The following is a 27,532-nucleotide window of genomic DNA, read 5'->3' on the forward strand; positions in this document are numbered from 1 at the left end:
GACAAGTTCCGCCCACGTAAAAGATGACGCTTGGTGCGTCAGCCGTCCCTGCTGCCCGGTTCCTTCTCTCTGGGGGCGGGGCCTGGCTAGAGCCGGTGTGGGTTTAGGAGGTGTGTGTTTTTGTTTTTCCTACCCTCTCCCCTCTACTTGCTCTCACAGTACTCGCTGAGGGTGAACAAGAAAAGACCTGATAAAGATTAACCAGAAGAAAACAAAGAGGGAAACAACTGCAGCCTGTAGCGGGCTCTGGAGCTTAAGAGACGCGCGCTAGGCGCTGGGCCCTGGGCGTGGTCGGGGCGGGGTCGGGCCGGGGGCGGGGCTGCGGTTGCGGTCCCTGCGCCCGCGGCGGCGGCGGCGGCGGCAGCAGAGGCGCAGGCGGTGGCGAGTGGGTGAGTGAAGAGGCGGCGTCCTGGCGGGTGTCTGTTTGGCGTCCGGTTGCCGGGAAGAGACGCGGGTAGCAGCCGGGGCTCTCCTCAGAGCTCGACACATTTTTACTTTCCCTCTCGTTTCTCTGACCGAAGTCGGGTGTCCGGCTTTAGCCTCTAGCGACTGGTGGAATTGCCTGCATCTGGGCCCCGGGCTTCGCGGCGGCGCAGGGACGAGGGATGGGAATCTGGCCTCTTCCTCGCTTTCCCGCCCGCAGTGCGCTGCCCCAGCTGTCTCCTTCCCGGGGACCTGCTGGGAGCGCTGCCGCTGCAGACTCGAGAGAAAGGAGCCTCGGGCACTGAGAGGCCTCGCCCGGGGGAAGGCCGGAGGGCGGGCGGCGAGCGGCTCCTGCGGACCAAGTCTGGGTTCTCTGGGAACCCGAGACGGTCCCTGATGGCGAGGAGATCATGCGGGGTGCTATGGGGGTGTGGAGACGTCTGCAGAATTTTAGCCCAAGCTTCTAAGGAGTGCTGATGACTTGCATATGAGGGCAGCAATGCCAGTCGGTGTACTCCCTATTCTGTGGGACATGATGTGGTTGCTTCACAGCTCCGAGATGACACAGACTTGCTTAAAGGAAGTGACCATTGTGACTTGGGTATCACTTGACTGATGGTAATCAGTTGCAGACAGAAGTGCACAGATTACATGTCTGTGTCCACACTGGATCAGTCTGGCCACGAGGAACACCACAGGCTTTGTATTGAGAAACAGGAGGGAGGTCCTGCACTTTCCCAGGAGGGGTGGCCCTTTCAGATGCAATCGAGATTGTTAGGCTCTGGTAGAGTGGTTGCCTGGTTGTGGCAGTTGGCAAATTCCTATTCAAACTGTTGCCGTGCGTCACCAGTTAACAACAAGGGTACACAATCTCTCTGGCATTACTTCTACTTTGTACAAAGGATCAAAAATACTGTTAGATATGATTTTTCTCAGACTTTGGGAAACTTTTAACATAATCTGTGAATATCACAGAAGCAAGACTGTCATATAGAGGATATTAATAACCTGGAGTCAGAATACTTGAAATATGGTGTCATTTGACACGGGCTCTGTTATCACCACCTTTGCCAAGCCCTTTCACTTGAGGAAAACCCTCAATCAGTTGGAAACTGCCTCATGCTGACAGTACATCTGAAACAAAAACGAGAGTAGTTACCACATTCCAGATTGTTCACTAAGGCAGCATTTATCTGCTCCAGGAAAACATTACAAGCAACTTATGAAGTTGATAAAATATTTTGTTTGGCTATGTTGGTACTCCAAAAGTTGCTTTCAGAGAAACAAAGTAAACCAAGGAGGACTTCTGTTGTTCACGTCTGCCCTTGGGCTCTATTCTACGTTAATTAGGTAGCTCCCAGGAGGACTAGATTAGCCTACCTATTGTCTGAGAAACTTGGATCTGTGAGAAATGGCCAGATAGTGATATGAACTTCACCTCCCAGTCTTTCCTGATGTTTAAGATTGAGAAAGTGTTGTGAACTTTCTGGTGCTGTAAGCAGTTCACTGTCCTTAAAGTGGTCCTGGGCAGCTCCTGTTGTGGAAAGTGGACCGATTTAGGATTCTGCTTGGCTTTGGACTGGGAGAAAATAAACTGCATGGTTACAAGTATTGAGAGCCAAGTTGGAGAAGGTGGCTTACACCTATAATGCCAGAGCCTTAGGAGGCAGGGGCAAGAGGATCACTGGAAGTCAGGAGTTCAAGCCCAACCTGGGCAGCCTAGACCCTGTCTCTACAAAAAATCAAAAACTTAGCCGGGCGCGGTGGTGTGCACCTGTAGTCCTAGCTACTTGGGAGGCTGAGGCAGGAGGGTCTTTTGAGCCCAGGAGTTTGAAGTTACAGGGAGCTATGATCCTGCCAGTGCACTCCAGCCTGGATGGCAAAACGAGACCCTGTCTCTAAAAAACAAGAAGTGAGGGCTTTATGATCGTAGAAATTTTGCTTACAATAGCAGTGGACCAACCACCTTTCTAAATACCAATCAAGGAAGACATAGTTGATTTTTAACAAACATTTAAAGAAAAAGCAAAACCTCAAACTTAGCACTCTACTAACAGTTTTAGCCGATGCTAATTAAGGTAATCATGTCTGCATATATGGGATTACTTTCAGAAAGTGTATTGGGAAACCTCTCATTAACCCTGTGCAACCCTGAGCAAGCCACCGTCTCACTCAGTTTGAATCTTGGCTTCCCTCAAAAGACTCTGTGGCTAATGTTTGGTAACTCTCTGGAGTAGCCAGCACTGCATGTACATAGGATAGGTACATAAAACAATTATTGGTTTTGAGCTGATTTTTTTCAGCTGCATTTGCGTGTATGGATTTTTCTCACCAAAGACAATGACTTCAAGTGTTAATAAAATAATTGTACAGCTCTCCTAATTATACTTCTCTGTAACATTTCATTTCTCAGACTATTTCTTTTGGTAGGATTTAAAACTAAGCAATTCAGTATGATCTTTGTTCTTCATTTTCTTTCTTATTCTTTTTTTTTTCGAGACAGAGTCTCCCTCTGTTGTGCCATCTCAGCCCATTGCAACCTCCGCCACCTGGGTTCAAGTGATTCTCCTGCCTCAGCCTCCTGAGTAGCTGGGATTACAGGTGCCCGCCACCACACCTAGCTAATTTTTTGTATTTTTAGTAGAGGCGGGGTTTCACCATGTTGGCTAGGCTGGTCTTAAACTCCTGACCTCAGATGATCCACCTGCCTCGGCCTCCCAAAGAGCTGGGATGATAGGCGTGACCCACCATGCCCGCCCCATTTTTTTTCTTATTCTGTTAGGAGTGAGAGTGTAACTAGCAGTCTATAATAGTTCAATTTTCACCACGTGGTAAAAATTTTCCCTGTAATTCAACGAGATTTTGCTTCAGGGCTCAGTTCTGTTTTAGGAAATACTTTTATTTTCAGTTTGATGATGAAATATTAGAGTTGTGATATTGCCTTTATGATTACCTACCTTTTTAACCTAAAAGAATGAAAGAAAAATATGTTTACAGTATAATTGTATGGTTGTGTGTTAACTTAATTCATTATGTTGGCCTCCAGTTTGCTGTTGTTCGTTATGACAGCAGTAGTGTCATTACCATTTCAATTCAGATTACATTCCTGTATTTGATCATTGTAAACTGATTGCTTAAATTGTATTAAAAACAGTGGATATTTTAAACAAGCTGTACTGCTTATATCCAGTGCTGTCTCCTAAGACTATTAAATTGATATAACATATTTAAAAGTAAATATTTCCTAAATGAATTTTTGAAATTAAAAATACACGTGTTAAAACTGTCTTTGTGTTCAACCATTTCTGTACGTACTTAGAGTTAACTGTTTTGCCAGGCTCTGTATGCCTACTCATAATGTGATAAAAGCACTCATCTAATGCTCTATAAATAGAAGTCAGTGCTTTCCATCAGACTGAACACTCTTGGCAAGATGTGGATAAAATTATTTAAGTAAAATTGTTTACTTTGTCATACATTTACAGATCAAATGTTAGCTCCCAAAGCAATCATATGGCAAAGATAGGCATATCATAATTTGCCTATTAGCTGCTTTGTATTGCTATTATGATAGATTTCACAGTTTTAGATCTGCTTAGATGAAAATGTAATTCTTTTTACTGTCAGTCTTAGATATAAGTCTTCAATTATAGTACAGTCACACATTGCTTAGGAATGCATCATTAGGCGATTTTGTCATTATGCAAACATCATAGAGTATACTTACATAAACCTATATAGTACAGCCTTTACGTACGTAGGCCATATGGTATAGTCTATTGCTCCTAGGCTACAAATCTGTACAGCTGTTACTGTACTGAATACTATAGACAGTTGTAACACAGTGGTATTTATTTATCTAAATATATCCAAACATAGAAAAGGTACAGTTAAAGTATGGTATAAAAAATAATGATACACCTGTATAGGCCACTTACCGTGAATGGAGCTTGCAGGACTAGAAGTTGCTCTGGGTGAGTCAGTAAGTAAGTGGTGAATGAATGTGAAGGCCTAGAACATTACTGTACACACTGTAGACTTTATAAACACAGTATGCTTAAGCTACACCAAATTTATCTTTACAGTTTTCCTTCAATAAAAAATTAATGTGAACCTACTATAACTTTTTAACTTTGTAAACTTTTTAATTTTTTAACTTTTAAAATACTTAGCTTGAAACACAAACACGCATAGCTATACAAAAATATTTTTTCTTTATATCCTTATTCTAGAAGCTTTTTCCTATTTTTAACTTTTTTTTTTTTTACTTGTTAGTCGTTTTTGTTAAAAACTAAAACACACACACTTTCACCTAGGCATAGACAGGATTAGGATCATCAGTTTCACTCCCTTCCACCTCACTGCCTTCCACCTCCACATCTTGTCCCACTGGAACGTTTTTAGGGGGAATAACACACATGTAGCTGTCACCTGCTATGATAACAGTGCTTTCTGTTGAATACCTCCTGAAGGACCTGCCTGAGGCTGTTTTACATTTAACTTAAAAAAAAAAAATAAGTAGAAGGAGTACACTCTAAAATAACAATAAAAGGTAGAGTCTAGTGAATACATAAACCAGCAACATAGTAGTTTATTATCAAGTGTTGTATACTGTAATAATTGTATGTGCTATACTTTAAATGACTTGAAAAATTGTACTAAGACCTTGTGATGGTTACAGTGTCACTAAGGCGATAGCATATTTTCAGGTCCATTGTAATCTAATGGGACCACCATCATATATGCAGTCCACCATTGACTGAAATGTTACATGGTACGTAACTGTATTTGCAAGAATGATTTGTTTTACATTAATATCACATAGGATGTACCTTTTTAGAGTGATATGTTTATGTGGATTAAGATGTACAAGTGGAGCAAGGGGACAAGAGCCCTTGGTTCTGTCTTGGATGTGAGCTTTTATGCTCTTCTCATCATGTCTGTTTTCTTATTAAATTCAAAGGCTTGGACAGGCCCTATTTAGCCCTTCTGTTTTCTATGTGTTCTAAATAACTAAAGCTTTTAAATTCTAGCCATTTAGTGGAGAACTCTCTTTGCAATGGTAAAATGCTGTATTGGTTTCTTGACTAGCATATTAAATATATTTATCTTTGTCTTGATATTTCAATGTCATTTTAAACATCAGGATTGGGCTTTAGTATTCTCATACCCAGAGAGTTCACTGAGGATACAGGACTGTTTGCCCACTTTTTGTTATGGCTCCAGACTTGTGGTATTTCGATGTCTTTTTTTTTTTTTTTTTTTTTTAACCTTTTAGCAGCTTTAAAGTATTTCTGTTGTTAGGTGTTGTATTACTTTTCTAAGATTACTGTAACAAAGCACCACAAACTGAGTGGCTTTAAACAACAGCAATTTATTCTCTCACAATTCTAGAAGCTAGAAGTCCGAAATGGAAGTGTTGATGGGGCATGATCCTCAAAAGAGAGAAGACTCTTTCCTTGCCTCTTCTTGGCTTCTGGTGGTTACCAGCAATCCTGAGCGTTCCTTTCTTGCTTCGTAGTTTCAGCAGTCCAGTATCTGCCTTTTGTCTTCACATGGATGTCTACCCCTTGTCTCTGTGTCTCCAGATCTCTCTCCTTATAAACACAGAAGTTACTGGATTAGGCCCCACTCTAATCCAGTATGACCCCATTTTAACACGATTACACCTATTTCTAAATAAGGTCACATTCACATATACCAAGGGTTAGGAATTGAGCATATCTTTTGCAGGGACACAATTCAACCCACAAGTGTCAGTCTCTAGCTGAGCCTTTCCCTTCCTGGTTTTCTCCTTTTTAGTTGCTGTGGGTTAGGGGCCAAATCTCCAGTCATACTAGACTTGCACATGGACTGGAGATTTGGGAATACTGCGGGTCTATTCTATGAGCTTTAGTATGTAACATTTAATATCAGTGTAAAGAAGCCATTTTTTCAGTTCACTATTTCTTTGAATTTCTTAATGTATGCCCTGAATATAAGTAACAAGTTACTATGTGTCATAAAATGATCATATCAACAAACATTTAATGTGCACCTACTGTGCTAGTTGAATGTCTTTATCCTGATAGGAGATAACAGGCTTCCGCATCTTTGACTTAAGAGGACAAACCAAGTATGTCTGAATCATTTGGGGTTTTGATGGATATCTTTAAATTGCTGAACCTAATCATTGGTTTTATATGTCATTGTTTAGATATCTCAGGAGCATTTGGATAATGTGACAGTTGGAATGCAGTGATGTCGACTCTTTGCCCACCGCCATCTCCAGCTGTTGCCAAGACAGAGATTGCTTTAAGTGGTGAATCACCTTTATTAGCAGCTACTTTTGCTTACTGGGACAATATTCTTGGTCCTAGAGTAAGGCACATTTGGGCTCCAAAGACAGAACAGGTACTTCTCAGTGATGGAGAAATAACTTTTCTTGCCAACCACACTCTAAATGGAGAAATCCTTCGAAATGCAGAGAGTGGTGCTATAGATGTAAAGTTTTTTGTCTTGTCTGAAAAGGGAGTGATTATTGTTTCATTAATCTTTGATGGAAACTGGAATGGGGATCGCAGCACATACGGACTATCAATTATACTTCCACAGACAGAACTTAGTTTCTACCTCCCACTTCATAGAGTGTGTGTTGATAGATTAACACATATAATCCGGAAAGGAAGAATATGGATGCATAAGGTAAGTGATTTTTCAGCTTATTAATCATGTTAACCTATCTTTTGAAAGCTTATTTTCTGATACATATAAATCTTATTTTTAAATTATATGCAGTGAACATCAAACAATAGATATTATTTATTTTGCATTTATCCTGTTAGATACAAATACATCTGGTCTGATGCCTGTCATCTTCATATTAACTGTGGAAGGTAGGAAATGGTAGCTCCACATTACAGATGAAAAGCTAAAGCTTAAACAAATGCAGAAACTTTTAGATCCTGGATTCTTCTTGGGAGCCTTTGACTCTAATACCTTTTGTTTCCCTTTCATTGCACAATCCTGTCTTTCGCTTACTACTATGTGTAAGTATAACAGTTCAAAAAAATAGTTTCATAAGCTGTTGGTTATGTAGCCTTTGGTCTCTTTAACCTCTTTGCCAAGTTCCCAGGTTCATAAAATGAGGAGGTTGAACCGCATGGTTCCCAAGAGAATTCCTTTTAATTTTACAGAAATTATTGTTTTCCCCGAAGTCCTATAGTTCAATATATAATGATATTTACATTTCAGTATAGTTTTGGCATATCTAAAGAACACATTAAGTTCTCCTTCCTGTGTTCCAGTTTGATACTAACCTGGAAGTCCATTAAGCATTACCAATTTTAAAAGGCTTTTGCCCAATAGTAAGGAAAAATAATATCTTTTAAAAGAATAATTTTTTACTATGTTTGCAGGCTTACTTCCTTTTTTCTCACATTATGAAACTCTTAAAATCAGGAGAATCTTTTAAACATCATAATGTTTAATTTGAAAAGTGCAAGTCATTCTTTTCCTTTTTGAAACTATGCAGATGTTACATTGACTATTTTCTGTGAAGTTATCTTTTTTTTCCCTGCAGAATAAAGGGTGTTTTGATTTTATTTTGTGTTGTTTATAAGAACATACATTCGTTGGGTTAATTTCCTGCCCCTGCCCCCGTTTTTTCCCTAAAGTAGAAAGTATTTTTCTTGTGAACTAAATTACTACACAAGAACATGTCTATTGAAAAATAAGTATCAAAATGTTGTGGGTTGTTTTTTTAAATAAATTCTTTCTTGCTCAGGAAAGACAAGAAAATGTCCAGAAGATTATCTTAGAAGGCACAGAGAGAATGGAAGATCAGGTATATGCAGATTGCATACTGTCAAATATTATTCTCATGGCATGTATCTGTGTAAAGTTGATGGCTACATTTGTGAAGGCCTTGGGGACATACAGAGTAAGCCTTAATGGAGCTTTTATGGAGGTGTACAGAATAAACTAGAGGAAGATTTCCATATCTTAGACCTGAAGAGTTAAATCAGTAAACAAAGGAAAATAGTAATTGCATCTACAAATTAATATTTGCTCCCTTTTTTTTTCTGTTTGAACAGAATAAATTTTGGATAACTTGTTACTAGTAAAAAATTTAAAAATTGTCTGTGATATGTTCTTTAAGGTACTACTTCTCGAACTTTTTTCTAGAAGTAGCTGTAACAGGAGGAGAGCATATGTACCCCTAAGGTATCTGGGGTATAGGCCCATGTCCAAACAATATTTCTTTTAAGTCTTGTGTTGTATCTTTAAGACTCATGCAATTTACATTTTATTCCATGATATAACTATTTTAATATTAAAATTTGTCAGTGATATTTCTTACCCTCTCCTCTAGGAAAATGTGCCATGTTTATACTTTGGCTTTGAGTGCCCCTGAGGAACAGACACTAGAGTTTGAGAAGCATGGTTACACAGGCGTGGCTTCCCCTGCAGAAATTAAGTACAGACTATTTCAGTGTGAAGCAGAGAAGTTCTTTTGAAGGGGAATCTCCAGTGAAGAAAGGGTTCTTCACTTTTACTTCCATTTCCTCTTGAGGGTGACCCTCATTGCTCCTTGTAAAACTCCGATATTTTAAACATGGCTGTTTTGCTTTCCTCTGGTTCTTTTTAACATGAGTGAGACAGATGATACTTTAAAAAGTAATTTTAAAAAAAAGTGTTAAAATATATGGCCATAATGCAGAACCCTATGCCGTGATCTCCTTTACCAAATTGTTGTGTTTGTACTTTTGTAGATAGCTTTCCAGTCCAGAGACAGTTATTCTGTGTAAAGGTCTGACTCAACAAGAAAAGATTTCCCTTTACCCAAAGAATGCCAGTCTTTATTTGCTGGTCAATAAGCAGGGTCCCCAGGAAAGGGGTAACTTTCACCACCCTCTAACCCACTGGTTATTAGTAAACTAATTAAGTAGACTTATCTCAAGATGAGGAAACTTAAAACCAAGTAAAATTCTGCTTTTACTGGGATTTTATTTTTTGAAACCAGAAACGTTTACTTAAGTTGACTACTATTAATGAATTTTGGTCTCTCTTTTAAGTACTCTTCTTAAAAATGTTATCCTACTGCTGAGAAGTTCAAGTTTGAGAAGTACAAGGAGGAATAGAAACTTGAGAGATTTTCTTTTTCTTTTAGAGCCTCTTCTGTATTTAGCCCTGTAGGAATTTTTTTTTTCCCCCAAGATTCTTCTTCGTGAAAAGGAGGAGTTGCCTTTTGATTGAGTTCTTGCAAATCTCACAACGACTTTATTTTGAACAATACTGTTTGGGGATGATGCATGAGTCTGAAACAACTTCAGTTGTAGCTGTCATCTGATAAAATTGCTTCACAGGGAAGGAAATTTAGCACGGATCTAGTCATTATTCTTGTTAGATTGAATGTGTTAATCATAATTGTAAACAGGCATGATAATTATTACTTTAAAAACTGAAAACAGTGAATAGTTAGTTGTGGAGGTTACTAAAGCATGATTTTTTTAAAATAAAACTTTCAGCATTTTGCAAATATGCATATGGTTTAGGATAGAACTTCCAGAGGTAGCATCACATTTAAATTCTCAAGCAACTTAGTAATACGAGGCTCTGAAAAACTGGTTAAAGTTACTCCAGAAATGGCCCTGGGTCTGACAGACATTCTACCTTAAAGATGCATATGAAGACTTTGAATAAAATCATTTCATATGAAGACATTGAATAAAATCATTTCATAAAATAAGTGAGGAAAAACAACTACTATTGAATTCATCTTAATGTATGATTTTAAAAATATGTTTAGCTAAAAATTCATAGACATTTGACAATTTCGTTTATATCTCAAAAAGTTGACTTACCCAAGTTGATCACAAAACTGATGAGACTGGTGGTGGTAGTGAATAAATGAGGGACCACCCATATTTGAGACACTTTACATTTGTGATGTGTTATACTGAATTTTCAGTTTGATTCTATAAACTACCAATTTCAAAATTACAATTTCAAGGTGTAATAAGTAGTGGTATTATCTTGAAATAGGTCTAAAGGGAACTTTTCTGTTTTAAAATATTCTTAAACTATATGTGCTGATTTTGATTTGCATTTGGGTAGATTATACTCTTATGAATCGGGGGGCTGGGTATTGATTCAGGTTTTCCTTACCTATTTGGTAAGGATTTCAAAGTCTTTTTGTGCTTGATTTTCCTCGTTTTTAAATATGAAACATATTGATGACTTTTAATTAACAAATGTTTTTATCTCGAATAAATTTTAAAGGAGATCTTTTCTAAAAGAGGTATGATGACTTAATTATTGCATATAACAATAAATGAGAAACCAGTGATTCCATACTCTCTAAAGAATAAAAGTGAGCTTTAGGCCCAGGCATGGTGGCTCATGCCTGTAATCCCAGCACTTTGGAAGGCCGAGGCAGGCGGATCACCTGAGGTCAGGAATTCGACACCAGCCTGGCCAAATGGCAAAACCCTGTCTCTACTACAAATACAAAAATTAGCTGGGCATGGTGGCAGCCCCTATAGTCCCAGCTACTTGGAAGACTGAGACAGGAGAGTCACTCGAACCCGAGAGGCAGAGGTTGCAGTAAGCTGAAATCACACCATTGCACTCCAGCCTGGGCAACAAGAGCAAAACTCCGTCTCAAAAAAAAAAAAAAAAAAAAAAAAAGAATAAAAGTGAGCTTTGGATTGCGTATAAATCCTTTAGACAAGTAGTAGACTTGTTTGATACTGTGTTTGAACAAATTACAAAGTATTTTCATCAAAGAATGTTATTGTTTGCTGTTATTTTTATTTTTTATTGCCCAGCTTCTCTCATATTCATTATGTGATTTTCTTCACTTCATGTTACTTTATTGTGCAGGGTCAGAGTATTATTCCAATGCTTACTGGAGAAGTGATTCCTGTAATGGAACTGCTTTCATCTATGAAATCACACAGTGTTCCTGAAGAAATAGATGTAAGTTTTTATATTTTTAAATGAGAGCAATTATACCCTTTATCAGTTTTTGGGGGTTATATTATTATTATGTATATTATTAATATTCTAATTTTAATACTAAGCACTTCGTCGTACGTACTATCCACATGCAGTATTAGCCACTTGAACAGATAAGCACACACAAAATCCTGGATTTTATGGCATAACAGAGGCATTTTTGATCAGTGATGACAAAACTAAATTTATTTTGTTTATTTCACTACTTTTATAATTCCTAAAAGTGGGAGGATCCCAGCTCTTATAGGAGCAATTAATATTTAATGCAGTACCTTTTGAAACAAAACTGTGTGCCAAAGCAGTAACCATTAATGGAAGTTGACTTATAGTCACAAATTTAGTTTCCTTAATCATTTGTTGAGGATGTTTTGAATCACACACTATGAGTGTTAAGAGATATCTTTAGGACACTATTCTTGTTGTTTTATTGTCATTTAGGTTAGTCTCCTGTCTGACAGCTCAGAAGAGGAAGTTGTTCTTGTGAAAATTGTTTACACAACCTGATTGACCAGCTTTCACATTTGTTCTTCTGAAAGCTGATGGTAGTGCACAGATTGTTTTATGGGGAGTCTTGATTCTCAGAAATGAAGGCAGTGTGTTATATTGAATCCAGACTTCAGAAAACTTGTATATTAAAAGTGTTTTTTCAACACTATGTTATAGCCAGACTAATTTTTTTATTTTTTTGATGCATTTTAGATAGCTGATACAGTACTCAATGATGATGATATTGGTGACAGTTGTCATGAAGGCTTTCTTCTCAAGTAAGAATTTTTCTTTTCATAAAACCTGGATGAAGCATATGTTCACCTATGACAAGATTTGGAAGGAAGAAAATAACAGACTGTCTACTTAGATTGTTCTAGGGACAACATTGCATATTTGAATTGTTGCTTAAATTTGTGTTATTTTTCATTCGTTATATTTCTATAATATATTTGATGTTATTCCATTTGCTATTTAAAGAAACTGAGTTTCCATAGTTCCCAGACAAGAAATCATGGCCCCTTGCTTGATTCTGGTTTCTTGTTTTACTTCTCATTAAAGCTAAAAGAACCCTTTCAAATTAAGTTGTACTGTAGATGAACTTAAGTTATTTAGGCCTAGAAAAAAAAATTCATATTTATACTGATCTTTTTCCATCCAGCAGTGGAGTTTAGTACTTAAGAGTTTGTGCCCTTAAACCAGACTCCCTGGGTTAATGCTGTGTACCTGTGGGCAAGGTCCCTGAATTCTCTATACACCTATTTCCTCATCTGTAAAATGGCAATAATAATAATAGTACCTAATGTATAGAGTTGTTATAAGCATTGAGTAAGATAAATAATATAAAGCACTTAGAACAGTGCCTGGAACATAAGAACACTTAATAATAGCTAACATTTTCTATTTACATTTCTTCTAAGGAAAAGGTTAACAGAAATAGCCAATATTTGTTCAGTGCCTACATGTTAGTTCCTATACTAAGTGCTTTACATGTATTATCTTATATTCTATTTTAATGTTTCTTCACAGTTGCAGATTATCATGAAATTTTATTTTTTAAAAAAGAGAAGTAAAAGGATAAAGTATTCACTTTTATGTCCACAGTCTTTTCCTTTAGGCTCATGATGGAGTATCAGAGGCATGAATGTGTTTAACCTAAGAGCCTTAATGACTTGAATCAGAAGCACTTTAGTCCTGTATCTGTTCAGTGTCAGCCTTTCAAACATCATTTTAAATCCCATTTGACTTTAAGTAAATCACTTAATCTCTCTACATGTCAATTTCTTCAGCTATAAAATGATGGTATTTCAATAAATAAATACATTAATTAAATGATATTTTACAAACTAATTGGGCTGTTTTAAGGCTCAATAAGAAAATTTCTGTGAAAGGTCTCTAGCAAATGTAGGGTTCTATACAAATAAAAGATAACATTATGCTTATATCTTCGGTGTTTATCATGCAAAGCTCTTCTGAGTTTTTTGAAGAGCTCACCTACTATTTTTTGTTTTTAGTTTGTTAAATTGTTTTATAGGCAATGTTTTTAATCTGTTTTCTTTAACTTACAGTGCCATCAGCTCACACTTGCAAACCTGTGGCTGTTCCGTTGTAGTAGGTAGCAGTGCAGAGAAAGTAAATAAGGTAGTTTATTTTATAATCTAGCAAATGATTTGACTCTTTAAGACTGATGATATATCATGGATTGTCATTTAAATGGTAGGTTGCAATTAAAATGATCTAATAGTATAAGGAGGCAATGTAATCTCATCGAATTGCTGAGACAACTTGTGGCAACAGTGAGTTTGAAATAAAGTGAATAGGAGTCATTTATCAGTTTATTTTGATAACTTGTAAATACCAGTGTCAGATGTGTATAAATGGTTTTGAGAATATATTAAAATCAGGTATTTAAAAAAACACTATTCTTCTATTTCCCAATGTAATCTTTAACAAATCTGAAGGTAGTCATGTACTTTCGGTACTAGTTCTGAAGAAATGTTATTTGTTTATTCATCTTGATTTCATTGTCTTGGCTTTCCTTCTAAATCTATCCCTTCTTGGGAGCTATTGGGATTAAGTGGTCATTGATGATTATACTTTATTCAGTAATGTTTCTGACCCTTTCCTTCAGTGCTACTTGAGTTAATAAAGGATTAATGAACAGTTACATTTCCAAGCATTAGCTAATAAACTAAAGGATTTTGCACTTTTCTTCACTGACCATTAGTTAAAAACAGTTCAGAGATAAGTACATGTATCTTTCAATTCTAGCAAACCTAATTTTTTAAAAGAAGTTTTACATAGGAAATATGTTGGAAATGATTATTTACTTTACAAAGATATTCATAATTTATTTTTTCTGTAACTAGCTACTTTGTATATTTACATGAGCCTTAATTTATCAAAATTATATTTCTCATATAACCATTTATGAGAGCTTAGTATTCCTCTGTCATTATATTGCGTCTACGGACTAGTGATCTTACTACTTCTGTTACCTCGAACAAGTGGCTTCCCGTCTGTGACCTCCAAAGCCGTAGGTTCCACAGAGTGACTGCTGAGCTGCTTTATGAAGGGAGAAAGGCTCCATAGTTGGGTTTTTGGTTTTGCTTTTGTTTTTGTTTTTAACATTTTTCCTATCCTCCATCCTCTTGAGGCAGAGTAGCTTACCTTTTATCTTGTTTTAATTTGAGAAAGAAGTTGCCACTGCTCTAGATTGAAAACCACTGCTTTAACATAATAACTCTGAATATGGTTTGAATTTCAAGATAGTGACATGCCTTTTTATTTTTACTAATAGAGCTGTAGGTCGAATATTATTAGATTTCTAAACCCCACCCAATGACCTCCTTATTTTAAATCAAATTTAATAATTAATTATCTTCTTATTGGAGGATCTGGACATTCTTTGATGTTTCTTACAATGAATTTCACATGTAGACCCACTAAACAGAAGTTATAAAGGTTCCATGGTCAAATAAGTCTGAGAAAGTCTGCATATTATATAATTCACCTAAAGAGTCACAGTATGTACCCAAATGTTAAAGGTTTTGAGATGCCATACAGTAAATTTACCAAGCATTTTCTAAATTTATTTGACCACAGAATCCCTATTTTAAGCAACAACTGTTATATCCCATAGGTTCCAGGTGACTAAAGAATACTTATTGCTTAGGATATGTTTTATTGATAATAACAATTAAAATGTCAGATATCTTTCATAAGCAGATCAGTGGTCTTTTTAAAACTTTGTATTTTAATGCTAAAATCTTTTCTTTTGTAGATAGTCAGAACATTATGCCTTTTTCTGACTGCAGCAGAGAGAAAATGCTCCAGGTTATGTGAAGCAGAATCATCATTTAAATATGAGTCAGGGCTCTTTGTACAGGGCCTGCTAAAGGTATAGTTTCTACTTATCACAAGGGAAACCAATTTTCTAAAATCATTTTTGAGACTCTTTGTAGACAAATATTAAATATTAGCATTTAATGTATCTCATATTGACATGCCCAGTGACTGACTTCCTTTGCACAGTTCTGCGCATAGACTATATGTCTTATGGATTTATAGTTAGTATCATCAGTGTAACACCATAGAATACCCTTTGTTTTCCAGGTGGGTCCCTGTACCTACATGTCTAGCATCAGGTGTTGTTTTTTTTTTTTTTTTTTAAAACATATGCTTAAATCAGGTTGCACATCTAAAATAAGATCATTTCTTTTTAACTAAATAGATTTGAATTTTATTGAAAAAAATTTTAAAACATCTTTAAGAAGCATATAGGATTTAAGCAGTTACTATGTATGTGTACTAAAATATATATATATTCCTAAATATATATTCCTATATATAATATATGTATTTCTATATATAATATATATTAGAAAAAACTTAGAGTTTTCTTTCATTTGAGTCTACTGTTCAAGGAGCAAAACAGAGAAATGTAAATTAGCAATTATTTACAATAATTAAAGGGAAGAAAGTTGTTCACCTTGTTGGATCTATTATTGTTGTTTTAATTATAGTCCCAAGACGTGAAGAAATAGCTTTCCTAATGGTTATGTGATTGTCTCATAGTGACTACTTTCTTGAGGATGTAGCCACAGCAAAATGAAATTTAAAAAATTTAAAAATTGTTGCAAATAAAAGTTATATTAGGCTTTTGTGCAATTTCAATAATGTGCTGCTATGAACTCAGAATGATAGTATTTAAATATAGAAACTAGTTAAAGGAAACACAGTTTCTATTTGAGTTATACAAATCTGTAAATTAGAACTTCTCCTGTTAAGGCATTATAAAGTGCTTAATACTTTTGTTTCCTCAGCACCCTCTCATTTAATTATATAATTTTAGCTCTGAAAGGGACCTATACCAGATGTGTAGAGGAAATTTCAAAACTATGATCTAATGAAAAAATATTTAATAGTTCTCCATGCAAATACAAATTATATAGTTTTCTGGAAAATACCTTTGACATTATACAAAGATGATTATCACAGCATTATAATAGTGAAAAAATGGAAATAGCCTCTTTCTTCTGTTCTGTTCACAGCATATGGCACAGTACCTCATATGCAGTAGGTTATTATGACCTGGTAACTGGCTCCCCCAACTGATTAGGAAAGAAGTAAATTTGTTATTTATAAAAATACGTGTTCATTGAAATGCATAGAATAATTAAGAAATTAAAAGACACTTGTAATTTCAAATCCAGTGAATACCCACTGTTAATATTTGGCATATCTCTTTCTAGTCTTTTTTTCCCTTTTGCATGTATTTTCTTTAAGACTCCCACCCCCACTGGATCATCTCTGCATATTCTAATCTGCTTTTTTCACAGCAGATTCTAAGCCTTTTTGCATATCAACACAAACTTCAACAACTTCATCTTTAGATGCTAAATAATGAATTCATTTTTATTTACTTAACCACTTTCTTTGGATGCTCAGGTTATTCTGATGTTTTGCCATTAAAACCAATGCTATACTGAACACTTCTGTCACTAAAACTTGAACACACTCATGAATAATTTCTTAGGATAAATTTTTAGAGATGGATTTGCTAAATCAAAGACCATTTTTTAAAAATTGAAAAACAATTATATCGTTTGGCATGTAAGACAGTATATTTTCCTTTTATTTTGACAGGATTCAACTGGAAGCTTTGTGCTGCCTTTCCGGCAAGTCATGTATGCTCCATATCCCACCACACACATAGATGTGGATGTCAATACTGTGAAGCAGATGCCACCCTGTCATGAACATATTTATAATCAGCGTAGATACATGAGGTCCGAGCTGACAGCCTTCTGGAGAGCCACTTCAGAAGAAGACATGGCTCAGGATACGATCATCTACACTGACGAAAGCTTTACTCCTGATTTGTACGTAATGCTCTGCCTGCTGGTACTGTAGTCAAGCAATATGAAACTGTGTCTTTTATGAATAAAAACAAAACAGAAGTTGCATTCAAAAAGAAAGAAATATTACTAGCAGAATTATGCTTGAAGAAACATTTAATCAAGCATTTTTTTCTTAAATGTTCTTCTTTTTCCATACGATTGTGTTTACCCTAAAATAGGTAAGATTAACCCTTAAAGTGAATATTTAACTATTTGTTTAATAAATATATATTGAGCTCCTAAGCACTGTTCTAGGTACTGGGCTTAATAGTGGCTAACCACACAGCTGCAGCCCCTACATTGCATATAGTCTATTGTATAAGTTACTGAATGGACTTACTAACAAAACCAGAGAAGTAATTCTAAGTCTTTTTTTTCTTGACATATGAATATAAAATACAACAAAACTGGTAAAATATATTAATAGAGCATTCTTTTACTTTGCATTTTATATTGTTACTCACTTCGTATTTAAGAAAAACAGTCTGATCAGGAAATTCAAAAGGAAAAGTAATGATAATTAATTGAGCATGGGCCCAACTTGAAAAGAAAAAAAAGGATGATGATAAATCTATAATCCTAAAACCCTAAGTAAACACTTAAATGATGTTCTGAAATCAGGAAAAGAATTATAGTATACTTCTGTGGTTCTCTTTTATTAGTTGAAAAAAGGCACAGTAGCTCATGCCTATAAGAACAGAGCTTTGGGATTCCAAGGCAGGCAGATCACTTGAGGCCAGAAGTTCCAGACCAGCCTGGGCAACATAGTGAAACCCCATCTCTACAAAAAATAAAAAGGAATTAGTTGAATGTGTTTCTGTGTGCCTATAATCCTAGCTATTCAGAAAGCTGAGGCAGGAGGATCTCTTGAGCCCAGGAGTTTGAGGTTACATGGAGTTATGATGTGCCAGTGTACTCCAGCCTGCGGGACAATGAGACTCTGTCTTGTTAAAAAAAAAAGTGCTTGGAATAATGTTTGGCATATAGAAGGTAACAACAGTAAGTGTTAACTGTAATAACCCAGGTATAAGTGTGTAAGGTGATAGAAAAATTGGGGCAAACAACCCTGACCTGTGTCTCTACAGAATAAGTTTGAGTTTAGGCAACAGACATGTGGAGCACCAGTAATTACACACTAAATGTTAACCAAAAGCGTTGAATAGTAACATCTTGTTCAAGGGACCCCCAGCCTTATATATCTCAAGGTGCAGAAAGATGACTTAATATAGGACCCATTTTTTCCGAGTTCTCCAGAGTTTTTATTGGTTCTTGAGAAAGTAGTGGGGGAATTGTTTTAGAAAATGAATTGGTCAAACTGAAATTCCATGTCAGTAAGTTTTTACATATTGGTAAATTTTGATAGACATGTAGAAGTTTTCTAATTAATCTGTGCCTTGAAACATTTTCCTTTTTCCTAAAGTGCTTAGTATTTTTTCCCTTTTTTGATTGGTTGCTTGGGAGCTTTTTTGAGGAAATTTAGTGAACTGCAGAATGAGTTTGCAACCATTTAGTATTTTTGTTTTGTGTTTTAGAGGAGGTATGTGTATTTTAACATTTCTTAATCATTTTTAGCCAGCTATGTTTGTTTTGCTGATTGACAAACTATAATTAAACAGCTATTCTCATTTTGCTGATCATGACAAAGTAATATCCTGAATTTTTAAATTTTGCATCCAGCTCTAAATTTTCTAAATTTTCTAAACATAAAATTGTTCAAAAAATAGTATTTTTAGCCACTAGATTGTGTGTTGTTAAGTCTGTTGTCACAGACTCATTTTACTTTCCAGTGTGTGTTTTTACATGTTAATTATGTTTGTCATTTTTAATTTTAACTTTTTAAAATAATTCCAGTCACTGCCAAAACATGAAAAATTGGTCACTGGAAATTTTTTTTTTAACTTTTATTTTAGGTTCATGTGTACATGTGCAGGTTTGTTATACAGGTAAATTGCGTGTCGTGAGGGTTTGGTGTACCCAGGTAATAAGGGTAGTACCCAATAGGTAGTTTTTTGATCCTTACCCTTCTCCCACCCTTCTTTCACCCTCGAGTAGGCCTTGGTGTTGCTGTTTCCTTCTTTGTGTCCATGTGTACTCAATGTTTAGCTCCTACTTAGAAGTGAGAACATGCGGTATTTGGTTTTCTGTTCCTGGATTAGTTCACTCAGGATAATGGCCTCTAGCTCCATCTGTTTTTTATGGCTGCATAGTATTCCATGGTGTATATGTATCATGTTTTCTTTATCCAGTCTACCATTGATAGACATTTAGGTTGATTCTCTGTCTTTGCTATCATGAATAGCGCTGTGATGAACATATACACATGCATGTGTCTTTATGGTGGAACAATTTGTATTCCTTTAAGTATATACAGAATAATGGGGTTGCTAGGGTGAATGGTAGTTCTATTGTAAGTTATTTGTGAAATCTTCAAACTGCTTTTCACAATAGCTAAACTAATTTACAGTCCCACCAGCAGTGTATAAGTGTTCCCTTTTCTCCACAACCTTGCCAACATGTTATTTTTTTACTTTTCAATAATAGGCATTCCTAGAGAATTGATTTGCAATTCTCTAATGATTAGTGATATTGAGCATTTTTTCGTATGCTTTTTAGCTGTGTGTATATATTCTTTTGAAAAATGTTAATGTCCTTTGCCCAGTTTGTAATGGGGTTGTTTGTTTTTGCTTGTTAATTAAAGTTCCTTCCAGATTCTGGATATCCCTTTGTCAGATGCGTGGTTTGCAGATATTTTTCTCCCCTTGTGTAGGTTGTCTTTTTACTCTGTTGATAGTTTCTTTTGCCGGGCAGGAGCTCATTAGGTCTCATTTGTGTTTGTTTTTGTTGCAGTTGCTTTTGGCGTCTTCATCATAAAATCTGTGCCAGGGCCTATGTCCAGAATGGTATTTCCTAGTTTGTCTTCCAGGGTTTTTACAATTTTAGATTTTACGTTTATGTCTTTAATCCGTCTTGAGTTGATTAAGGAAGGGGTCCAGTTTCACTCTAATTCCTATGGCTAACAATTATCCCAGCACCATTTATTGAATACGGAGTCCTTTCCCCATTGCTTGTTTTTGTCAATTTTGTTGAAGATCTGATGGTTGTAGGTGCTATGTGGCTTTATTTCTTGGCTCTCTATTCTCCACTGGTCTGTCTGTTTTTATACCAGTACCCTGCTGTTAAGGTTCCTATAGCCTTTTAGTATAAGGTCGGCTAATGTGATGCCTCCAGCTTTGTTCTTTTTGCTTAGGATTGCTTTGGCTATTTGGGCTCCTTTTTGGTTCCATATTAATTTTAAAATAGTTTTTTCTAGTTTTGTGAAGAATGTCATTGATAGTTTAGAGGAATAGCGTTGAATCTGTAGATTGCTTTGGGCAAATGGCCATTTTAACAATATTGATTCTTCCTATCTATGAACATGGAATGTTTTTCCATGTGTTTGTGTCATCTCTTTATACCTGATGTATAAAGAAAAACCAGTATTATTCCTACTCAATCTGTTCCAAAAAATTGAGGAGGAGGAACTCTTCCCTAATGAGACCGGCTTCCTTCTGATACCAAAACCTGGCAGAGATACAACAGAAAAAAGAAAACTTCAGGCCAATATCCTTGATGAATATAGATGCAAAAATCCTCAACAAAATACTAGCAACCAAATCCAGCAGTACATCAAAAAGCTAATCTACTTTAAGTAGGCTTTATCCCTGGGATGCAAGGTTGGTTCAACATACACAAATCAATAAGTGTGATTCATCACATAAACAGAGCTAAAAACAAAAACCACAAGATTATCTCAATAGGTGCAGAAAAGGCTTTCAATACAATTTAACATCCTTCATGTTAAAAACCTTCAGTAGGTCAGGTGCAGTGACTCACACCTGTAATCCCAGCACTTTGGGAGGCCAAGGCGGACGTATATCTTAAGCCCAGGAGTTCAAGACCAGCCTAGGCAGCATGGTGAAACCCCATCTCTACAGGAAAAAAAAAAAAAAAAAAAAGCTTAGTATGGCGGCATGCACCTATAGTCCCAGCTACTCAGGAGGTTGAGGTGGGAGGATTGCTTGAGCCCAGGAGGCAGAGGTTGCAGCGAGCTGAGATCGTGCCACTGCACTCCAACCTGGGCAATAAAGTGAGACCCTGTCTCAAAAAGAAAAACAAAAATAATCCTAAACCAACTAGGCATTGAAGGAATATGCCTCAAAAAAATAAGAACCATCTATGACAGACCCACAGCCAATATCTTACCAAATGGGCAAAAGCTGGAAGTATTCTCCTTGAGAACCGTAACAAGACAAGGATACACACTCTCATCCCTCCTTTTCAGCATAGTTCTGGAAGTCCTCGCCAGAGCAGTCAGGAAAGAGAAAGAAAGAAAAGGCATTCAGATAGGAAGAGAAGAAGTCAAACTATTTCTGTTTGCAGGCAGTATAATTCTATACCTAGAAAATCCCATAGTTTCTGCCCAGAAGCTCCTACATCTGTTAAAAATTTCAGCAAAGTTTTAGCATTGTCTGTATTCCAACAGCTTCCAGGGTGAGAGTGAAATCAGGAACACAGTCCCGTTCACAATAGCCGCAAAAAGAATAAAATACCTTGGAATCCAGCTAACCAGGGAGGTGAAACATCTCTACGAGAATTACAAAACGCTGCTGAAAGAAATCAGAGATGACACAAACAAATGGAAATGTTGTTTTTAACACCTTGCTTTATCTAATTCACTTATAACTAAGATATTCATTCAGTGGAACAGGTATAATAAGACCACTCGACTTAAATATAAGCCTTATTCTCTTTCCAGAGCCCAAGAAGGGGCACTATCAGTGCCCAGTCAATAATGATAAAATGCTGATATGTTTCCCCTTTACTGTTTGTTTCTTCTGTAGTGTGGTACACTCATTTCTTAAGATTAGAAAACTTGACCTACCTTCCTGTTTGCTTCTACACACCCCCATTCTCTTTTTTTGCCACTCCGGTCAGGTATAGGATGATCCCTACCACTTTCAGTTAAAACCTCCTTCCCTTATTAAATGTTCTCTTACCACTCTGGCCTGAGTAGAACCTAGGGAAAATGGAAGAGAAAAGATGAAAGGGAGGTGGGGGCTGGGAAGGGAATAGTCTTGTTTGTGTGTTTGCTTTAGCACCTACTATATCCTAGGTGCTGTGTTAGGCACACATTATTTTAAGTGGCCATTATATTGCTACATCTCACTCTGGTCATTGCCAAGGTAGGTAGTACTTTCTTGGATAGTTGGTTCATGTTACTTATAGGTGGTGGACTTGTTGAGGCAACCCCAATGGATAATCATCTGAGTGTGTTCTCTAATCTCAGATTTTTCTTCATATTTTTTGGTTTGTTTTGGTTTTTGATGGTGGTGGTTGTGTGCTTATTTTTGTTGCTGGCTTGTTTTTTTGTTTTGTTTTTGATATGGCAAGAATTGGTAGTTTTATTTATTAATTGCCTAAGGGTCTCTACTTTTTTTAAAAGATGAGAGTACTAAAATAGATTGATAGGTACATACATACCTTTATTGGGGACTGCTTATATTCCTTAGAGAAAAAAATTACTTATTAGCCTGACAAACACCAGTAAAATGTAAATATATCCTTGAGTAAATAAATGAATGTATGCTTTGTATCTCCAAATATATACATGTATATTCTTACAAATATGTTTTTATGTAATACCAATTTATAAGAACTTAAAATGTTGGCTCAAGTGAGGGATGGTGGAAAGTAGCATTATATAGCCATTTCAACATTTGAACTTTTTTCTTCATTCTCTTCTTTTCTTCAGGAATATTTTTCAAGATGTCTTACACAGAGACACTCTAGTGAAAGCCTTCCTGGATCAGGTAAATGTTGAACTTGAGATTGTCAGAGTGAATGATATGACATGTTTTCTTTTTTAATATCTCTTACAATGCCTGTTCTCTCTCTCTATATATATATATTTATATATTTCCCTGGATCATGCCCCAGAGTTCTGCTGAGCAATTGCAGTTAAGTAAGTTACACTACAGTTCTCACAAGAGTCTGTGAGGGGATGTCAGGTGCATCATTACATTGGATGCCTCTTGTCCTAGATTTATGTTTCGGGAATTCAGACCTATGTTTACAATATAATAAATATTGTTGCTGCCTTTTACAGATAAAATAATAAGATATAAACTTGACCACAACTACTGTTTTTTGAAACATAGAGTTCATGGTTTACATGTATCAAAGTGAAATCTGAGTTAGCTTTTACAGATATAATATATACATATATATATCCTACAATGCTTGTACTATATATGTAGTACAAGTATATATGTGTGTGTGTGTGTGTGTGTGTGTGTGTATATATTATGGCGCTGTAGTATATATATGTTTATATGTTAAAAAATATATAAATATATGTTACATATTTAACATATATACATATATGTTAAATATATAACATATACTCTATATATGACAAATAGAGTATAATATATATTTTTATTTTTTTATATATATAAAACATGATAGAATTAAGAATTAAGTCCTAATCTGTTTTATTAGATGCTTTTTGTAGTGTTCAGTCTTTCTAAAGTGTCTAAATGATTTTTCCTTTTGACTTATTAATGGGGAAGAGCCTCTATATTAACAATTAAGGCTGCAGCATTGATTACTTCAAACAACAAACATTTTAATTCAAGCATTAACCTATAACTCAAGTAAGTTTTTTTTTTTTTTTTTGAGAAAGGGAGGTTGTTTATTTGCCTGAATTGAGTCAAAAATATTTTTGAAACATCATGTACTCATTTAAATGATAACATCTTTATTGTTTCATTCTTTTAAAAAATATCTACTTAATTACACAGTTGAAGGAAATTGTAGATTATATGGAACTTATTTCTTAATATATTACAGTTTTGTTATAATAACATTCTGGGGATCAGGCCAGGAAACTGTGTCATAGATAAAGCTTTGAAATAATGAGATCCTTATGTTTACTAGAAATTTTGGATTGAGATCTATGTGGTCTGTGACATATTGCAAAGTTCAAGGAAAATTCGTAGGCATGGAATTTCTCAAACTGAAAATCCCTCCCACTGTCCACCTCATCACATGCACACATTCTACTCTTACCCACCCACTCCACCCCTTGCAAAAGTACAGATATATGAATGTCTCAAAACCATGGGCTCATCTTCTAGAAGCTTCAATGTTATTTGAAGATTTGGGCAGAAGAAGTTAAGAAATATGAAATAGCTTACATATGAGGTTTTTTTTTTTTTTTTGAGACGGAGTCTTGCTTTGTCACCCAGGCTAGAGTGCAGTGGCCGGATCTCAGCTCACTGCAAGCTCCGCCTCCCAGGTTCACGCCATTCTCCTGGCTCAGCCTCCCGCGTAGCTGGGACTACAGGCGCCCGCCACCTCGCCCAGCTAATTTTTTGTATGTTTTAGTAGAGACGGCGTTTCACCATGTTAGCCAGGATGGTCTCGATCTCCTGACCTCGTGATCCGCCCGTCTCGGCCTCCCAAAGTGCTGGGATTACAGGCTTGAGCCACCGCGCCCGGCCATTGAGTGCATTTTTAAAGATAAATCAGAAAACTTCAAAAAACTATCAGATTGGCCGGACATGGTGGCTTATGCCTGTAATCCTAGCACTTTGGGAGGCTGAGGTGGGTGGATCACGAGGTCAGGAGATCGAGACCATCCTGCCAACATGGTGAAACCCCATCTCTACTAAGTATACAAAAATTAGCTGGGCGTGACAGCACGTGCCTGTAATCCCAGCTACTTGGGAGGCTGAGGCAGGAGAATCGCTTGAACCCAGGAGGTGGAGGTTGCAGTGAGTCAAGATCACACCACTGCACTTCAGCTTGGTGACAGAGCTAGACTCCATATCAAAAAAAAAAAAAAAAAAAGAAGTCAGATTGTTCCTACACCCAGTGCTTCTATACCACACTCCTACTAGGGGGCATCAGTGGAAATGGTTAAGGAGATGTTTAGTGTGTATTGTCTGCCAAGCACTGTTAACACTGTCCTAGAAACATTGCTGTACAAGTAGAATGTGAGCAAATTATGTATTGAAATGGTTCCTCTCCCTGCAGGTCTTTCAGCTGAAACCTGGCTTATCTCTCAGGAGTACTTTCCTTGCACAGTTTCTACTTGTCCTTCACAGAAAAGCCTTGACACTAATAAAATATATAGAAGATGATACGTGAGTACAACTCCTACATGGAGGAAAAACCTTTGTACGTTGTTTTTTGTTTTATTTCCTTTGTACATTTTCTGTATCATAATTTTTGCTTTTTTTTTTTTTTTTTCTTTTTTCCATTACTTTCAGGCAGAAGGGAAAAAAGCCCTTTAAATCTCTTCGGAACCTGAAGATAGACCTTGATTTAACAGCAGAGGGCGATCTTAACATAATAATGGCTCTGGCTGAGAAAATTAAACCAGGCCTACACTCTTTTATCTTTGGAAGACCTTTCTACACTAGTGTACAAGAACGAGATGTTCTAATGACTTTTTAAATGTGTAACTTAATAAGCCTATTCCATCACAATCGTGATCGCTGCTAAAGTAGCTCGGTGGTGTGGGGAAACATTCCCCTGGATCATACTCCAGAGCTCTGCTCGGCAATTGCAGTTAAGTAAGTTACACTACAGTTCTCACAAGAGTCTGTGAGGGGATGTCAGGTGCATCATTACATTGGATGTCTCTTTTCCTAGATTTATGCTTTTGGGATACAGACCTATGTTTACAATATAATAGGTATTATTGCTGTCTTTTAAATATATAATAATAGGATATAAACTTGACCACAACTGCTGTTTTTTTGAAATATATGATTCATGGTTTACATGTATTAAGGTGAAATCCGAGTTCGCTTTTACAGATATTAGTTGACTTTCTATCTTTTGGCATTCTTTGGTGTGTGGAATTACTGTAATACTTCTGCAATCAACTGAAAATTAGAGCCTTTAAATGATTTCAGTTCCACAGAAAGAAAGTGAGCTTCAACATAGGATAAGCTTTAGAAAGAGAATTGATCAAGCAGATGTTTAATTGGAATTGATTATTAGATCCTGCTTTGTGGATTTAGCCCTCGGGATTCAGTCTGTAGAAATGTCTGATAGTTCTCTATAGTCCCTGCTCATGGTGAACCACAGTTAGGATGTTTTGTTTGTTTTATTGTTGTTGCTATTGTTGATGTTCTATATAGTTGAGCTCTGTAAAAGGAAATTGTATTTTATGTTTTAGTAGTTGTTGCCAACTTTTTAAATTAATTTTCATTATTTTTGAGCCAAATTGAAATGTGCACCTCCTGTGCCTTTTTTTTCCTTGGAAAATCGAATTACTTGGAAGAAGTTCAGATTTCACTGGTCAGTCGTTTTCATCTTGTTTTCTTCTTGCAGAGTCTTACCATGTACCTGCTTTGGCAATCATTGTAACTCTGAGATTATAAAATGCATTAGAGAATATATTAACTAATAAGATCTTTTTTTTCAGGAACAGAAAATAGTTCCTTGAGTACTTCCTTCTTACATTTCTGCCCATGTTTTTGAAGTTGTTGCCATTTGCCTGCAATAGGCTATAAGGAATAGCAGGAGAAATTTTACTGAAGTGCTATTTTTCTAGGTGCTACTTTGGCAGAGCTAAGTGGTCTGTTTCTTTTGTTTCCTTAATGCGTTTGGACCATTTTGCTGGCTGTAAAATAACTGATTAATATAATTCTGACACAATATTGACATTGTAGTGTACACAAACACAAATATTTTATTTAAAACTGGAAGTAACATAAAAGGGAAAATATATTTATAAGAAAGGAATAAAGGTAATAGAGCCCTTCTGTCCCCCAGCCACCAAATTTACACAACAAAATGATATGTTCTAATGTGAAAGGTCATAATAGCTTTCCCATCATTAATCAGAAAGATGTGGCAGCTTGATTTTTTAGACAACCCCTGAACTAGATGACTGTTGTACTGTAGCTCAGTCATTTAAAAAATATATAAATACTATCTCGTAGTGTCCCATACTATGTTTTTTACATGATAGATTCTTATTTAAGTGCTAACTGGTTATTTTCTTGGGCTGGTTTATTGTACTGTTATATAGAATGTAAGTTGTACAGTGAAATAAGTTATTAAAGCATGTGTAAACATTGTTATATATCTTTTCTCCTAGATGGAGAATTTTGAATAAAATATATTTGAAATTTTGCCTCTTTCAGTTGTTTGTTCAGAAG

General features: G+C 36.1%; 1 protein-coding gene across 2 annotated transcripts; it reads left to right on the forward strand.

The window, feature by feature from the left end:
* On the forward strand, nt 1–27,506 carry C9orf72 (C9orf72-SMCR8 complex subunit). 2 transcript variants are annotated; one of them, XM_015117391.3, is made up of 11 exons: nt 1–389; nt 6,620–7,107; nt 8,189–8,248; nt 11,290–11,385; nt 12,124–12,188; nt 13,479–13,551; nt 15,194–15,310; nt 17,059–17,294; nt 23,104–23,161; nt 25,392–25,501; nt 25,632–27,506. In XM_015117391.3, the coding sequence occupies exons 2-11, from the start codon at nt 6,664–6,666 to the stop codon at nt 25,666–25,668; spliced, it is 1,296 nt and encodes a 431-aa protein (XP_014972877.1). In that variant the 5' UTR covers nt 1–389; nt 6,620–6,663; the 3' UTR covers nt 25,669–27,506.
* The last annotated feature ends 26 nt before the right edge of the window (nt 27,507–27,532 follow it).

The sequence above is a fragment of the Macaca mulatta genome, chromosome 15, assembly GCF_049350105.2.
Source record: "Macaca mulatta isolate MMU2019108-1 chromosome 15, T2T-MMU8v2.0, whole genome shotgun sequence".
In the NCBI taxonomy this organism is placed as follows: Eukaryota; Metazoa; Chordata; class Mammalia; order Primates; family Cercopithecidae; genus Macaca; species Macaca mulatta.